The 14,146-nt window shown below is 40.2% G+C and overlaps 1 protein-coding gene across 1 annotated transcript; it reads right to left on the reverse strand.

The window, feature by feature from the left end:
- Positions 1–4,193: 4,193 nt before the first annotated feature.
- Positions 4,194–11,437, reverse strand: LOC114077943. Its single transcript, XM_027918345.1, has 4 exons — positions 10,992–11,437; positions 5,737–5,820; positions 5,551–5,652; positions 4,194–4,352 (listed from the first exon to the last, which is right to left on the reverse strand). Exons 1-4 carry the CDS (start codon positions 11,070–11,072, stop codon positions 4,194–4,196), a joined length of 426 nt encoding a protein of 141 aa, XP_027774146.1. The 5' UTR covers positions 11,073–11,437.
- Positions 11,438–14,146: the final 2,709 nt, after the last annotated feature.

Consider the following 14,146-nt stretch of genomic DNA (forward strand, 5'->3'; position numbering starts at 1 on the left):
GTGGCGGTGAACGTCGCATATTTGGAGAAGCGATCCACCACGACCATTATTGTCCCAAAGCCCTCTGAATTTGGCAAACAGGTTATGAAATCCATGGTGACGCTGTCCCAAGGCTTTTCAGCAATGGGCAGCGGCTCCAACAATCCGCCCGGTACCTTTGTCTCAATTTTGTCCTGTTGGCAAATAAGGCACGTTCGTACATACGCCTCGACGTCATCTCGCATCCGAGGCCAATAGTATGAAGCTTCAAGTAAGGCCAAGGTCCTCTTCTGCCCCGGGTGACCAGCCCAAGCAGAGTCGTGGCCTTCTTTCATCAAGGTACGCCGAAGGCTAGCCCACTTCGGGACGTACACCCGCCTGCCCGTTGTATAGAGCAGGCCGTCTTCCTCCCAAAACTTCTTCGTCTTGCCTTGCTGGGCCAAGGCGAAGAGTTGTTTAGCAATGGGATCATGCTGCAATCCCTCCTTAATGTCATCAACAAGTGAGCTGCTGCTTGAGCTCACAATGGCAGCCAATGAAGTCTTGCGGCTAAGTGCATCAGCCACTACGTTCGCTTTCCCCGGCTTGTACTCCAGAGTAAAGTCGAACTCTGCTAGCAAGTCTTGCCATCGAGCCTGCTTGGCGGACAGCTTCTTTTGGGACTGAAAATATGTCGTCGCGACGTTGTCCGTCTTGACGACAAAATGAGCTCCCAGCAAGTAGTGGCGCCACGTTCTCAGAAAGTGCACCACTGCTGTCATTTCCTTCTCATGCGCTGAGTATCGCCGCTCCGCTTCATTTAATTTCCTGCTCTCATAGGCTATCGGGTGGCCCTCTTGCATTAGGACGCCACCGATAGCGAAGTCTGATGCATCCGTGTGGACTTCGAAGGGCTTGGAGAAGTCTGGCAAGGCCAACACAGGCTCCTCCATCACTGCAGACTTCAGCTTCTCAAAGGCAGCTTGGCCAGCCGCCGACCAATTCCAATCACGGTCCTTCTTCAGCAAGTCCGTGAGAGGCGCTGCAATTGCCGAATAATTGAAGATGAACCGACGGTAGTAATTGGCAAGGCCAAGGAAGGACCTTAATTCTGGTACCTTCGTTGGAGCCTCCCAATTCTTGATAGCATCTATCTTGTCGATATCCATTCTGATCTCACCGTGGCTAATAGTGTGCCCAAGAAAATGGACAGTTGGTTGTGCGAAACTGCACTTCTCACGCTTCACATACAGCTCGTTGTCGCGCAGGATCTTGAACACCTTGCACAAGTGTTCTACATGGTCTTCCATGTTGTTGCTGTAGACCACAATATCGTCCAAATAAACCACAACAAACTGGTCCAAGTAGGAGTGGAACAGTCTGTTCATCAGGGTGCAGAACGTCGCCGGTGCGTTTGTCAACCCAAATGGCATCACCAGCCAATCAAACGCACCATAACGCGTTACACAAGCAGTCTTCGGCTCATCACCTTCGGCAATCCGAACTTGGTGATAGCCTCTTCTCAAATCCATCTTGGTGAACACCTTCGCTTGTCCCAACCTGTCGAACAAATCTGCAATCAAAGGCACGGGGTATTTGTTCTTTACCGTGACCTTGTTGAGGGCCCGGTAGTCAATGCACAACCGCAACGTCCCGTCCTTCTTCTTTTGGAATAGCACAGGTGCACCAAACGGCGCCTTGGACGGCCTGATATGTCCAGCATCCAGCAACTCCTTGAGCTGCTTCGTTAACTCCTCCAGCTCCGGGGGTGCCATGCGATAAGGCGTCATGGCAGGCGGCTTCGCCCCTGGAACCAGCTCAATTTGGTGATCAACTTCCCTGCGGGGTGGCAGCCGTTGGGGAAGTTCTGTTGGCATAACGTCCTTGTTGCTGCTAAGGACATGTTCGATACAAGGCGGCAATGGAACTGCCTCAGTGCAGTTCCCAGCGTCTTCAATCAGAGTGGCAAGAAATGTTGGCTCGCCTCTCTTGAAGCCCTTGATGATCTGCATTACCGACAAATGCATTCCAGTTTGTGGTACCCGAATAAGGGGTACCACGCAAGACCCTCCAACGTCGCTAATATGCAGCTGGTTGTGACGAGGCGAGATGAAGGCGTTGACTTCATACCAAAAGTCAAGTCCTAGGATGACATCAAATACATCCATCGGGGCAATTGTAAAATCAGTCTGCCCGGCCCACTCTCCTAACTCAATTGGAACTTCAGGCGCAAAGCCATTGACAGTAGTAGGAGTGGCGTTGACGGTCTTCAACTTGGTGTTACTGGCAACAAAACTTAGGCCCAACTCCCTAGCCTTCTGCTCAGTCACAAAGTTGTGGGTCGCCCCTGTGTCTACCATGATCCTCACGTCTTTGCCGTTCAGCTTGGCATCGACGAACAGAGATTCTCGAGGCCTGACGCTAGCTGGTTTGGCAGCCAAAGCAGCAATGGAGATGTGGTTGATCAGCGCCATGTGATTGAACATGCCTACGGCCACGTTCTTGCCTTTGTCAGCTCCGCTACTCTGCCCACGTTTCTCACCGGCAGAACTTTTCGCTTGCGCTGCAGCCTTTTCTTGCTGCTTCTCGGCAGCCACCATAGCGCTCAGCTTCCTCAACAACGGACAATATCGAGCAGCGTGGGTAGTCTCCCCACAGATGTAACAACCTTCCCGCTGAGGAGCACCCCTCTTGCGGTCTTCATAATTTTTCCGGAAGTTGGAAGGCTGATCACGAGGGTTACTTCTCGTGTCACTGCTTCGGTTGGTATTTGGTCTGCTCCGGCCCCTGTTGTTGTTGTCGACTTTGGGAGGAATAGTTTTGCTCCTGTTATCCCTCCCCTTTGCAGCATCACCACAGAAATCGTTGAGCGATTCCGCCACTACGATCGCCTCATCAACGTCATGCACTTGACGTCTTTGCAGCTCCTGCTTGGCCCAATTTTGAAGGCCATCAAGGAAGTAGAACAGCAAGTCCTCACTCGTCAAACTAGGAATCTGAAGTGTTAACTTCGTGAATTCCTTCACAAACTCCCGGATGGAAGAAGTCTGCTTCAGCTCCCTCAGCTTCCTGCGGGCTTCGTGGACGACGTTCTGGGGATAGAACTGCCGTTTGAGCTTAGTTTTAAACTGCTCCCAATCATCAATCTGGCAAGCCCCTCTCTCCATATCAGCCTTTTTGCATCGCCACCACAGCATGGCTGTGTCCGTCAAGTACATAGCTGCTGTCCGGATCTTGGCAGCTTCGTTGTGCATGTCAACATGTTCAAAATAGGACTCCATTTGCCATATGAAGTTCTCTACGTTCTGAGCACTCCTATCCCCTCTAAACTCTTTGGGTTTAGGAGCCTCAATCCTGGTTTCTCGAACAGTAACGGGAGGAGCAACTCCCACCTCGGCAGCTTCATCGACCTGCCGTCTCAAAGCCTCCACCTCTCTTTGAAGGGAAGAGATGGCTTCGTTGAACTTGAGTTCAAAGGCGGACAGACCCTCTCTTTGAACATCTTCAAGTTCACCCAAGTTGTTCTTCACCTCGTCCAGCCCTTCAATGGCTACGGACTCGAGGGAACTAAAATTATTTTCAACCACCACAATCCTCCGGTTCAAGGCCGACAACCCCACCTCAAGTCCGACGATTCTCTCGTCGAGTGGGTTGTTGTCCGCACCTCCTTCCTCTTCCACAGCAGTACGACCAGCAAGAGAAGGGTTAGAAGAGGGCTCTCTTACCTTGCTCTTGTCTCGTTTCTTGGATGGTTCTTTCCGAACTTCTGGTTCCTTGTCTTGAACGATCTCCTCATTCCGCTGCGACCTGGACGTCATGCTTAACTGCTGCTCTGATACCAACTTGTCACGGGGTGAATTTTTCAGCACCGTGAAGGACAGTCAAGAAGGCTTGCACGGCTCTCCTAAACTTCAGTCCAACCAAACGCCCAAAGAATCTAAAGCAAGAGTCCACAAGCAAAGCCACAAAACAGAAAATGAAACAAGAAAGGAAGCCAAGTTTGGGAGGCAGCAAGGCCAATTTTCCAATATTTCCAAGAGAGCTTCCAAGAGCTTTTTACAAAGTGAGAGAGAAAATATTTCTAAGTGCTGATATCTATCCTATCTGAATGACAATTTAAACAATATACAATGGACTCCAAAGTGAGCCAAAACGTTTTGGAAACAATTCAAAATAAAAGCTACAAGTGGCAGATTCTGTGAGGCTGAAAAAGAGGCAGCTTTGTCTTCACAGCTTTACTGCCACATGGCAGATTGCTTGCACAGATTTTGTCTTTTAGCCCTTGGCTGGCCTGGTGAGCATGGCCTGTTTCTCCATGTTGGCAAGTAACCTCCATCATTTGGGGAGGCAGTTTGACAAGGCATTTGGACCCTCCAAGCTTTGAGGAAGGGCAGCTGCGTTTTTGGAATAGACGGAATTTAATGTACCGCCTTGCGGGGCGGGACACGTAGCTCCATTAGCTCCAGTGGTTCTTTAAAAGGAGAGAAGTAGGAGGTCTTTTGAAAGGGGTGGATGATGATTTCGTACAGTTGAGAAATAACCTCCTATTGTTAATTTTTTGTGCACTCACAAGTTTATTGTGTGTATAAATTGTTGGATGTCTTTGACAGAGTGATAAGGTATATAATAACATAATGATCAAAAAATCTCCTTATCAAAAGACATTAGAATAAAACAAAAGGAGAAAAAGAAAATAACTTCTAGGGCTACCAAAGTTCAAATATGGAGGAGAGTTCTAGAAGAAATTTCTTTTGCATGTCTTTCTGATATATACACACAACACCTGCTCCACTAAAATAGGCAGGATCAAGGCCATAAACAGCCACTATGGTCATCATCCCTTAACCCGTCACATGCAATTTAGGTATTTCTACCCCAGAAGACATTGAGTATCAGGGTCATTTCTCACTAAATGTAAGTTCTAGTCATCCTTTGCCCGGCATAAGGTGTTCCCTCTCTAGTTAATGACAATAATCAGGAACAAATGAGACGCATATTATCTAGTAAGCCAAAACAATGGATGGGGCTTTGTAACAAGCAATTATCAGGCCTTCTGTTCAACTCATCGATTTTAGCAGTTATCTTATCAAAAGGAAGATTTCACTGGTTTAGCAGTTATGTATGGCAGATGAGCCTTTGAGTATAACACACTACAACTTCTAGTCTTGCAGAAATATAACTCTATCATTTAGCATTAGTTGCAAGATTTTATTTGTTTTGATTCCTTGCCCAAAATTTAGTTGATCATGCAAGCTTTTTTATAAGGGAAGAATAAATCATTCACGATCCCTTATTTGAAATATGGAATATTAAGATCTGCAACCGGGAAATGTAAAAGATAAAGGACATGCCAACTAAAAATTGGGTTTTTTTTTAATCAGGTAAATATTTTTTCATTCATATTCGCAAACTGGCCGTATACAAGGCGTATACCAAAAGGTAAAGCATCTACAACAAGATATGATTGTCTACGAACTCCAACTAATTATCTATACACCAGGTACCCCTTGTGTGCACCAAAGAAAATAAGAGAATGGAGACTACACCTCAACTGGAAGGAAACTCCACTCCACTCCTTCAAAAGTAACTCACCTGATTTGTGTTCACTAGGACTGCTTCAATGGCCCCTGAATCCTCCAGAGAACTAAGCTTTGTTGAAACAGAGAGGCTGTTATCATGTCCAGAAACTTGGTCCTGGAAATTGAAATAAAAACATATTTCAGGTAATTGAGTTAGAGATAGATATATTCTGAAACCAACCAAGAAGGAAAAACTCACCAAATTGGACGGGAAAGGTCTCTTGGCAACTGCATGGGAAAGTGCTTGTATGGCTGCTTGTTGTTGCACTGTTAACGGAGCATTCTGTAAGAAAAATACTAGCTCAAGTCGTTGTAGAATATAAACATTAAGATAGCCACTAATGTTGATTTAGTTAATCAAAAGGAATAACTTTCAATAGACATGAAATAGACACATGTATTACGTACAAACAATTCTTCTCTTTTAATACAAACAATATAATTTGACATGATGAGGGCCACAAACGCACAATAGAAGATCAAATCCAGGATGGAGGTTGTTAGAATAGAAATAAGTATTTCTTACTTAGAATAGGAATTAGAATAGGAATTCTAGTTGGAAAAGGTTTCCAATGTAGTGTCTATAAATAGGGTCTTCATGTAACAATTTAGATGCGCAATTCAATAATATTTTCTCCATTATTTCTTTCATGGTATCAGAGCATTGGTGAGAAACAAACAATTCAATTTCCGGTGACGTTTCCGATGACGTTTGGGACTGATTTTATCATTTTTTATTTAGTGGGTGTTGTGCGAAAACCAACACCAACACGAGTCTAGGAAACCTCCCGCGACCAAACCCCAGCAAGAACCACCGGAAAACAGCACCGCACGCGCCCTCACGCGCCGATCGAAGGTGGCAGATTCCGGCGAGATCTGGCTCACTCGCCGGCGCGTGAGGACTTTTCCGGCCATAGTCTTTGAGAATTTTTTCGACAGTTGGGGTCGTCCGGCCATTCTAACCCAGCCTATACTATTTTTGACCATTTTTATTTAGATTTGATCACCGGAATTAGGGTTCCGGTGATTTTTGGGCAGCTTCCGGCGCGTGAGTGCTGCTCGGGTCTCTCTTTTTTTTTCCGAGTTTCTCTCTTCTGTTAGGGTCGTCCAGTGTTTTCGGTAAGAACCATACAGTTATCTCCAGATCCGATCACCGGAATTAGGGTTCCGGTGATTTTCTTGGCAGTTCCCAGCAAAATTCCGACAATATCAGAATTTTTCAAGCCACTGTGGGCAGATTCCGGCAGCTTCCAATATTTTCAGACTTGTGTAGCAGCTTCCGGCAGTTCCCAGCATACATACAAATCCATGGAGAATAGACGGGAAAGAGAATTTTTTTGAAAAAAATCTCGATCTAAGTGTAGTCATTGTCATAAACCTGGACACACTCGTGACATATGTTTTATTTTGCATGGTGGACCACCCAGTTATGATCCTGTTGTTCTAAAGGAATATATAGAGTTTTTTCGGTATTGTGCAAATAAGCAAACGTCTCCACAAGTAGTTTCGGTTGCAAAACCTAATGTTTCTGTTGCGGGTAATTCTTTTACTTGTATATCACAGTCTAACACTATTGGATCATGGTTCATAGACTCGGGGGCTTCTGATCATATCACTGGTAATAAATCACTTTTGTCTGATATAATCTATTCACAATCTCTTCCAGCTATTACATTAGCCAATGGGATACAAACAAAACCAAAAGGGGTTGGAAAAGCCAAACCCATATCTTTTGTCACTCTTGACTCTATTCTTTATGTCCCTGGTTCTCCTTTTAATTTAGCATCGGTTAGTCGTTTGACGAAAGCCCTACATTGTAGCATAACTTTTTTTGATCATTTCTTTCTCATGCAGGACCGCAGTACGGGACAGACGATTGGAACAAGATATGAATCACAAGGCCTTTACTATCTTACCTCTTCTAATTCTTTAATAGCATGCTCCGTTACAGATTCCCCAGATCTAATTCACAAACGTTTGGGACACTCAAGTCTATCCAAACTGCAAAAGATGGTACCTAGTTTGTCTGGTTTATCCATATTAGATTGTGAGTCGTGTCAACTTGGGAAACACACTCGTGCTACATTTTCTCGTAGTACTGAGGGTCGTTCAGAGTCTATTTTTTCATTAGTTCATTCTGATATTTGGGGTCCTAGTAGAGTCAGTTCCCCCTTAGGATTTTGTTATTTTGTTAATTTCATTGATGATTATTCGAGATGCACTTGGGTTTTCTTAATGAAAGATCGTTCTGAGTTATTTTCTATTTTCAAAGGTTTCTTTGCTGAAATACAAAATCAGTTTGGTGTTTTCTATTCGTACTTTTCGTAGCGATAATGCCTTAGAATACTTATCATCCCAATTTCAGGAATTTATGTCTCACCACGGAATCATTCACCAAACATCTTGTCCATACACTCCTCAACAAAATGGTGTCACAGAAAGAAAGAATAGGTATCTCATAGAGACTGCTCGCACTCTCCTCATTGAATCCCATGTTTCGATGCGTTTTTGGGGCGATGTAGTCCTTTTCGCTTATTATTTAATTAACAGAATGCCCTCTTCTTCTATTCAAAATCAGGTTCCATATTCCATATTGTTTCCTCAGTTACATCTCTATCCTATCCCCTCTCGTGTCGTTTGGAGAACAAGGTTTCTTTATAATTTAGCCCCAGGAAAAGATAAATTAGCTCCTCGTGCCCTCAAATGTGTCTTTCTTGGTTACTCTAGAGTTCAAAAAGGGTATCATTGTTATTCACATGATCTTCATCGATACCTTATGTCTGCTGATGTTATATTTTTTGAGTCTCAGCCTTACTATACATCTTCTGATCATACTGATGTCTCTATGGCCTTACCATACCTCAAATTTTACCTGTGCCAACCTTTGAGGGATCTACAGTTATGTCTACATCTCCAGTTGCAGTGCCACCACTACTAACTTATCATCGCCGTCCACATCCAACCCTAGTCCCAGATGATTCATGTCATGCGCCAGACCCTGCTCCTACTGCGGACTTGCCTCTACCTAGCCCACCGCTTGCACTTCAAAAAGGTATACGATCTACTCGAAATACTAACCCGCATTTACCTTCTTAAGTTATCATCGTATATCATCACCCCATTATGCCTTTATGTCGTCTTTGTCCTCTGTTTCCATTCTAAGACTATAGGTGAAGCACTTTCTCATTCTGGATGGAGGCAGGCTATGGTTGATGAGATGTCTGCTTTACATAAGAGTGGTACTTGGGAGCTTGTCTCCCTTCCTGCATGTAAATCTACTGTTGGTTCTCGTTGGGTTTATGCAGTCAAAATTGGTCTAGATGGTTAGGTTGATCGACTTAAGGCTCCCCTTGTCGCCAAAGGGTATACTCAGATATTTGGGCTAGATTATAGTGACACTTTTGCTTCTGTGGCTAAAATAGCATCTGTTCGTCTTTTTCTAATCTATGGTTGTTGTTCGTCATTGGCCTCTTTATCAGTTGGATATAAAGAATGCTTTTCTGCATAGTGATCTTGAGGAAGAAGTCTATATGGAGCAACCACCTGGTTTTGTTGCTCAGGGGGAGTCTAGTAGCCTTGTATGTCGATTGCGTAGGTCACTCTATGTTCTGAAACAGTCTCCTCGAGCTTGGTTTGGGTAGTTCAGCACAGTAATTCAGGAGTTTGGCATGACTCGTAATGGAGCTGATCACTCTGTGTTTTATCGACATTCTGCACCAGGTCGATGTATCTATTTGGTTGTTTATGTTGATGATATTGTTATCACCGGTAATGATCAAGATGGTATCACAGATTTAAAGCAACATCTTTTTAAGCACTTTCAGACAAAAGACCTTGGCAGATTCAAGTATTTTCTAGGTATTGAGGTTGCTCAGTCTAGATCAGGCATTGTTATCTCTAAACGCAAGTTTGCCTTAGACATTCTTGAGGAGACAGGAATGATGGGATGTAGACCTATTGACACTCCGATGGATCCGAATGTTAAACTTCTTCCGAGACAGGGGGAGCCACTTAGGAATCCTGAAAGGTATAGACGACTTGTTGGAAAGTTGAATTATCTCATAGTGACTAGACCAGACATCTCTTTTCCCGTGAGTGTTGTAAGTCAGTTTATGACTTCCCCTTGTGATAGTCATTGGGAAGCAGTTGTTCGTATTCTTCGATATATAAAGTCAGCCCCCGGCAAAGGACTACTCTTTGAGGATCAAGGTCATGAGCATATCATTGGATATACAGACGCTGATTGGGCAGGATTACCCTCTGACAGACGTTCGACATCCGGAAATTGTGTTTTAGTTGGAGGTAATTTGGTGTCGTGGAAGAGTAAGAAACAAAATGTGGTTTCTCAATCTAGTGCAGAATCAGAATATCGAGCAATGGCGACACCAACTTGTGAGTTAGTTTGGCTCAAATAGTTACTGGGAGAACTAAAATTTGGCAAAATTGATCAGATGGAACTTGTGTGTGATAATCAAGCGGCTCTTCATATCGCATCAAATCCAGTGTTTCATGAAAGGACTAAGCACATTGAGATTGACTGTCACTTTCTCAGAGAAAAGATACTCTCAGGAGATATTGTTACAAAATTTGTGAAGTCAAATGATCAGCTTGCAGATATGTTCACTAAGTCTCTCACATGTCCTCCTATTAATTACATCTGTAACAAGCTAGGTGCATATAATTTGTATGCACCAGCTTGAGGGGGAGTGTTAGAATAGAAATAAGTATTTTTTACTTAGAATATGAATTAGAATAGGAATTCTAGTTAGAAAAGATTTCAAATGTAGTGTCTATAAATAGGGTCTTCATGTAACAATTTAGATGCGCAATTCAACAATATTTTCTCCATTATTTCTCTCAGAGGTGATTATTGATCAGGTGATTTTCCAATAGCTATTGCAAGAATAAGATAAAAGTAAAAGTTTCAGCAGCTAGTTAGCCGGTGGTTATACGAGGAAAAAGAGAAGCCGTGTCACATTACAATGAAAATAAAACATCAAAAGAAGTTCAATGGAGAATATGCGACACAATCACCAGCAGTTAAACCTTGCCATTGAAAAGAGACGACAAACACATGTTAAAATCAACTGAGGACTTTATCGCACAAAGAAACAATTTTGATCCCCCTTTTTTTCTCCTTTTTTTTGGGTAAGTGATAAAATTTATTAGAGAAACTTAGTACCAAGATATTACTGAGATATAGTTAAAAGATTTGCTGGATTTTCTTAATCTGTAAGGAATCCAAGAAATCAAGCAATAATTCAATGTAATTTGATCCCCTTTTCCAATCACCGCTTTACTATTCATTATTTCAGCAGGATCAGTGCATATGATAAAAATGCGGTCATCAAAATTTGTCATAGAATCAGAGATCTACATAATTTTGGTTATGCATTCAAACAAATCTGGTAAATCTTGAGAAAATCTGAACAATGTAGAAAATAGAGAGTGAACCTGTTCCCAAGTAGAAGCGAAATTATAGCCTTTGGAAACAGCTTCGGACTTGGGAACACCCGGCCTTGTCGTCGTCGCCATAGGATTATCACCACTCTCTTCTTCCAATACTTTGCAACTGTTTCTGTTCGTGAAAAAAGTAAAACGAAACAGAATTGATGAAAAATGAGGAGGAAACGGACTGTGTAGTCACTAGTCAATTACTGATACCAAAACAATCAATACTACAGATGATTGTGGCCATTACCATATGGATTTCGGAGCTTCAATGGAAGCAATTTCGACTCCGAAGTTGAAAAAAATGGTGATTTGAACGATGAAGTTAGAGATCTGGGATGATCCTCTGGCTTAGCTTTGGGTTTTCCGCTCATATGAAATTTACACTAACGACGTTCGTTTTCTATACTTCAAAATTCAACATAGACCAAAACTGGAGAAAATTAAATGAAAGGACTCTTAGTTTGGTTTTTGGTGATAGATTGTTCGAGTTGGTCAAATTCATTTTAAAATGTAATTAAATAAAGTTGGGATTAAAGTAATATTTTTAAAATTTTCTAGTCTTTTATAAAATACAAAAAACAGTTTTTTTTTCAATTTTTATAATTTTATTCAAATTAATTTTTTTTGAAAAATATATGAAAATAGGATTTTCTCTTCTTCTTCTCTCAATGTTCTCTCTTCTCTTCTTCTTCCTCTTTAGAAAATCTGAAAATTCGACTATTAAAATAAATATTTTCCCCCATTATTTTATCTTTCTTCTCATCTCCGGTTGTGACTCTCTCCTCTTTCTAAACTGAAGATTGTGTTCGAATTAAAATGAGTAAGTCATTTTTTTTGGAGAGATTTTACAATTTTGGAACAATATTAAGCTTTTTTTGTTGTTAATGAAGAATAAATCGTTCTATAGATGTGAAAAATGAATAATAATGTAATATTACCTATTATTTATTGTTTTAGAAAGAAAATTAACAAACCCAAAAAGTCATAATTTTGAGAAAATGCATATGTAATGTTAATATTCAGTGAAAATTCATTTTTTGTTGTTTTTGTTGCTCTTTTATGACCAGCTTGTTCATATGATTTAAGAAATATAGTTTTGTTCAGTTGTCCAACAAATATTTGAAGTGTAGGAGATTGAAAAAATTTATTTCCCTATCACTATCTATAATTAGTGAAAGAAAAAAACAATGAATACTGCTCTGTATCACACTCAAACCCAAAAGGCAAGGAGAACAAGAAGGAGAAGGAGAAGGACCTAGAGATGGAGAATGAGAAATTGAAAAAGAAAGCGAAAGAGAAAGAGAAAAAAGTCTAAGTCGTCAATTGTGATGTGAAACAACAATATCCACCATTGATTAGATTGATGGTTATGTATATCATTGTGAATTACCTTTTTTGTTGATAAGTTGTATAAAACAATTGGTGAAATGTTTATTTTTGCTGATAATATGAATGATTTTTTTTGTTGAAAACAAATGTCAGTTATGATGGAAAAAAAGAAATGTGGTGTATATGGCAACATATATAACCTATGTTGTAAAAAACACCACAGAATTATCTACATGTGCCCTAACAGAAAGGATATATGTGGCAACATATATAACCTATGTTGTAAAAAATGCCACAGAATTATCTAAAATGCCCCAACATTAAGTATATATGTGGCAACATATTTCACAGAAAGAAGATATGTGGCAACATATGTCACATAAAGAAGATATGTGGTAAATATGTAACAGAAAAGAGATATGTGGTAACATATGTCACAAAAAGGAGATATGTGGCAACATTTCATTGTTATCAATGTTGTCTGTGGCAACATATATAACCTTTGATGTAAAAAAAAACATAGAATTATCTGCATTGTACCCCAACAGAAAGGATATATGTGGCAACAGATGTCACACTATAAATTATCAAAAAAAAAATTAAGAAGTAAAATAAAGATGTATAAAACAATCGTCCCTTCATTTTTCCTCTCTCCTCTCCTCTATAAAAGGTCGTTTCGTTTCATATTTCAAATTTCATTTATTTTTACTAATTTTTGTTTTCTTTTCTCTCTTTCCTTTCTCTCGTTCCATTATTTCTTTAAGTTCAAATTGTTGATATGTTTTCTACAACATCAGTGGTAACATGTTGCGATTTTCTTCTACAACAAAGCGTCGTTGCCCTCATCATTTCTAGTTTATTATTGATATCTCCTTAGATAAAATTTAATAGTTATTGGTATTAAATCGGGACTTTTTTAGTGGTTTTTATCACTTATTTGTTTGTAGGATGGTTGTGTTGTTATTCTTTTTGGAATATTATCTGATTTAAAAAATGCATTTTAGGATGTATATGTTGCCACATATATGTCTGTTGCAATTTTCCCAACAGAATGTGCATATATTATCATATATGTCACTTCAAGGTTGACTTCATTGATAAATTGAGCGATTTAGGAATAAAAAATGTCAAATTGGATCAAATTTTAGTACTTTAGACCATAATTAAACAATAAAATATGTTATAACACTTGAAAAAACAATTTACATGGATGTTATATAACCATCATATGAAGTTACTTGGTAATTGTATGATGAACTAGTGATACGATAGTCTTTGTAAAAATAAATGATAAAATTGATGAAAGTTATTGTATTAGATCATATTTTTATGCTTAGACATGTTGTATAACTATATATTAGTGAATTAGGTGACAATTTAATTGAATTAACCATAAAGACCATTTTATGATATACATATGTTGTCACATATGACATGTCTGTTGCAATTTTTTTAACAGGACGTTTATATGTTGTCACATATGTCACTTCAAGAATGGGTTAATCGATAAATTGAACGATTTAGAAATGAAAAAAAAATATCAAATTGGACCAAATTTTAGTACTTTGGACCATAATTAAACAATAAAAATATGTTATAACACTTGGAACAACGATTTACAAGGGTGTTATATAACTATTATATGAAGTTACTTGCTCATTGTATGATGAACTAGTAATATGATAATCTTTGTAAAAATAATTGATAGAATTGAGGAAGATTGTTATATTAGACTATAATTTTGTACTTAGACATGCTGTAGGACTATATATTAGTGTTACATATTGAATTAGGTGACAATTCAAATGAATTAACCCTTCAAAGAC

This window comes from Solanum pennellii, chromosome 7, assembly GCF_001406875.1.
Source record: "Solanum pennellii chromosome 7, SPENNV200".
NCBI classification, from domain to species: Eukaryota; Viridiplantae; Streptophyta; class Magnoliopsida; order Solanales; family Solanaceae; genus Solanum; species Solanum pennellii.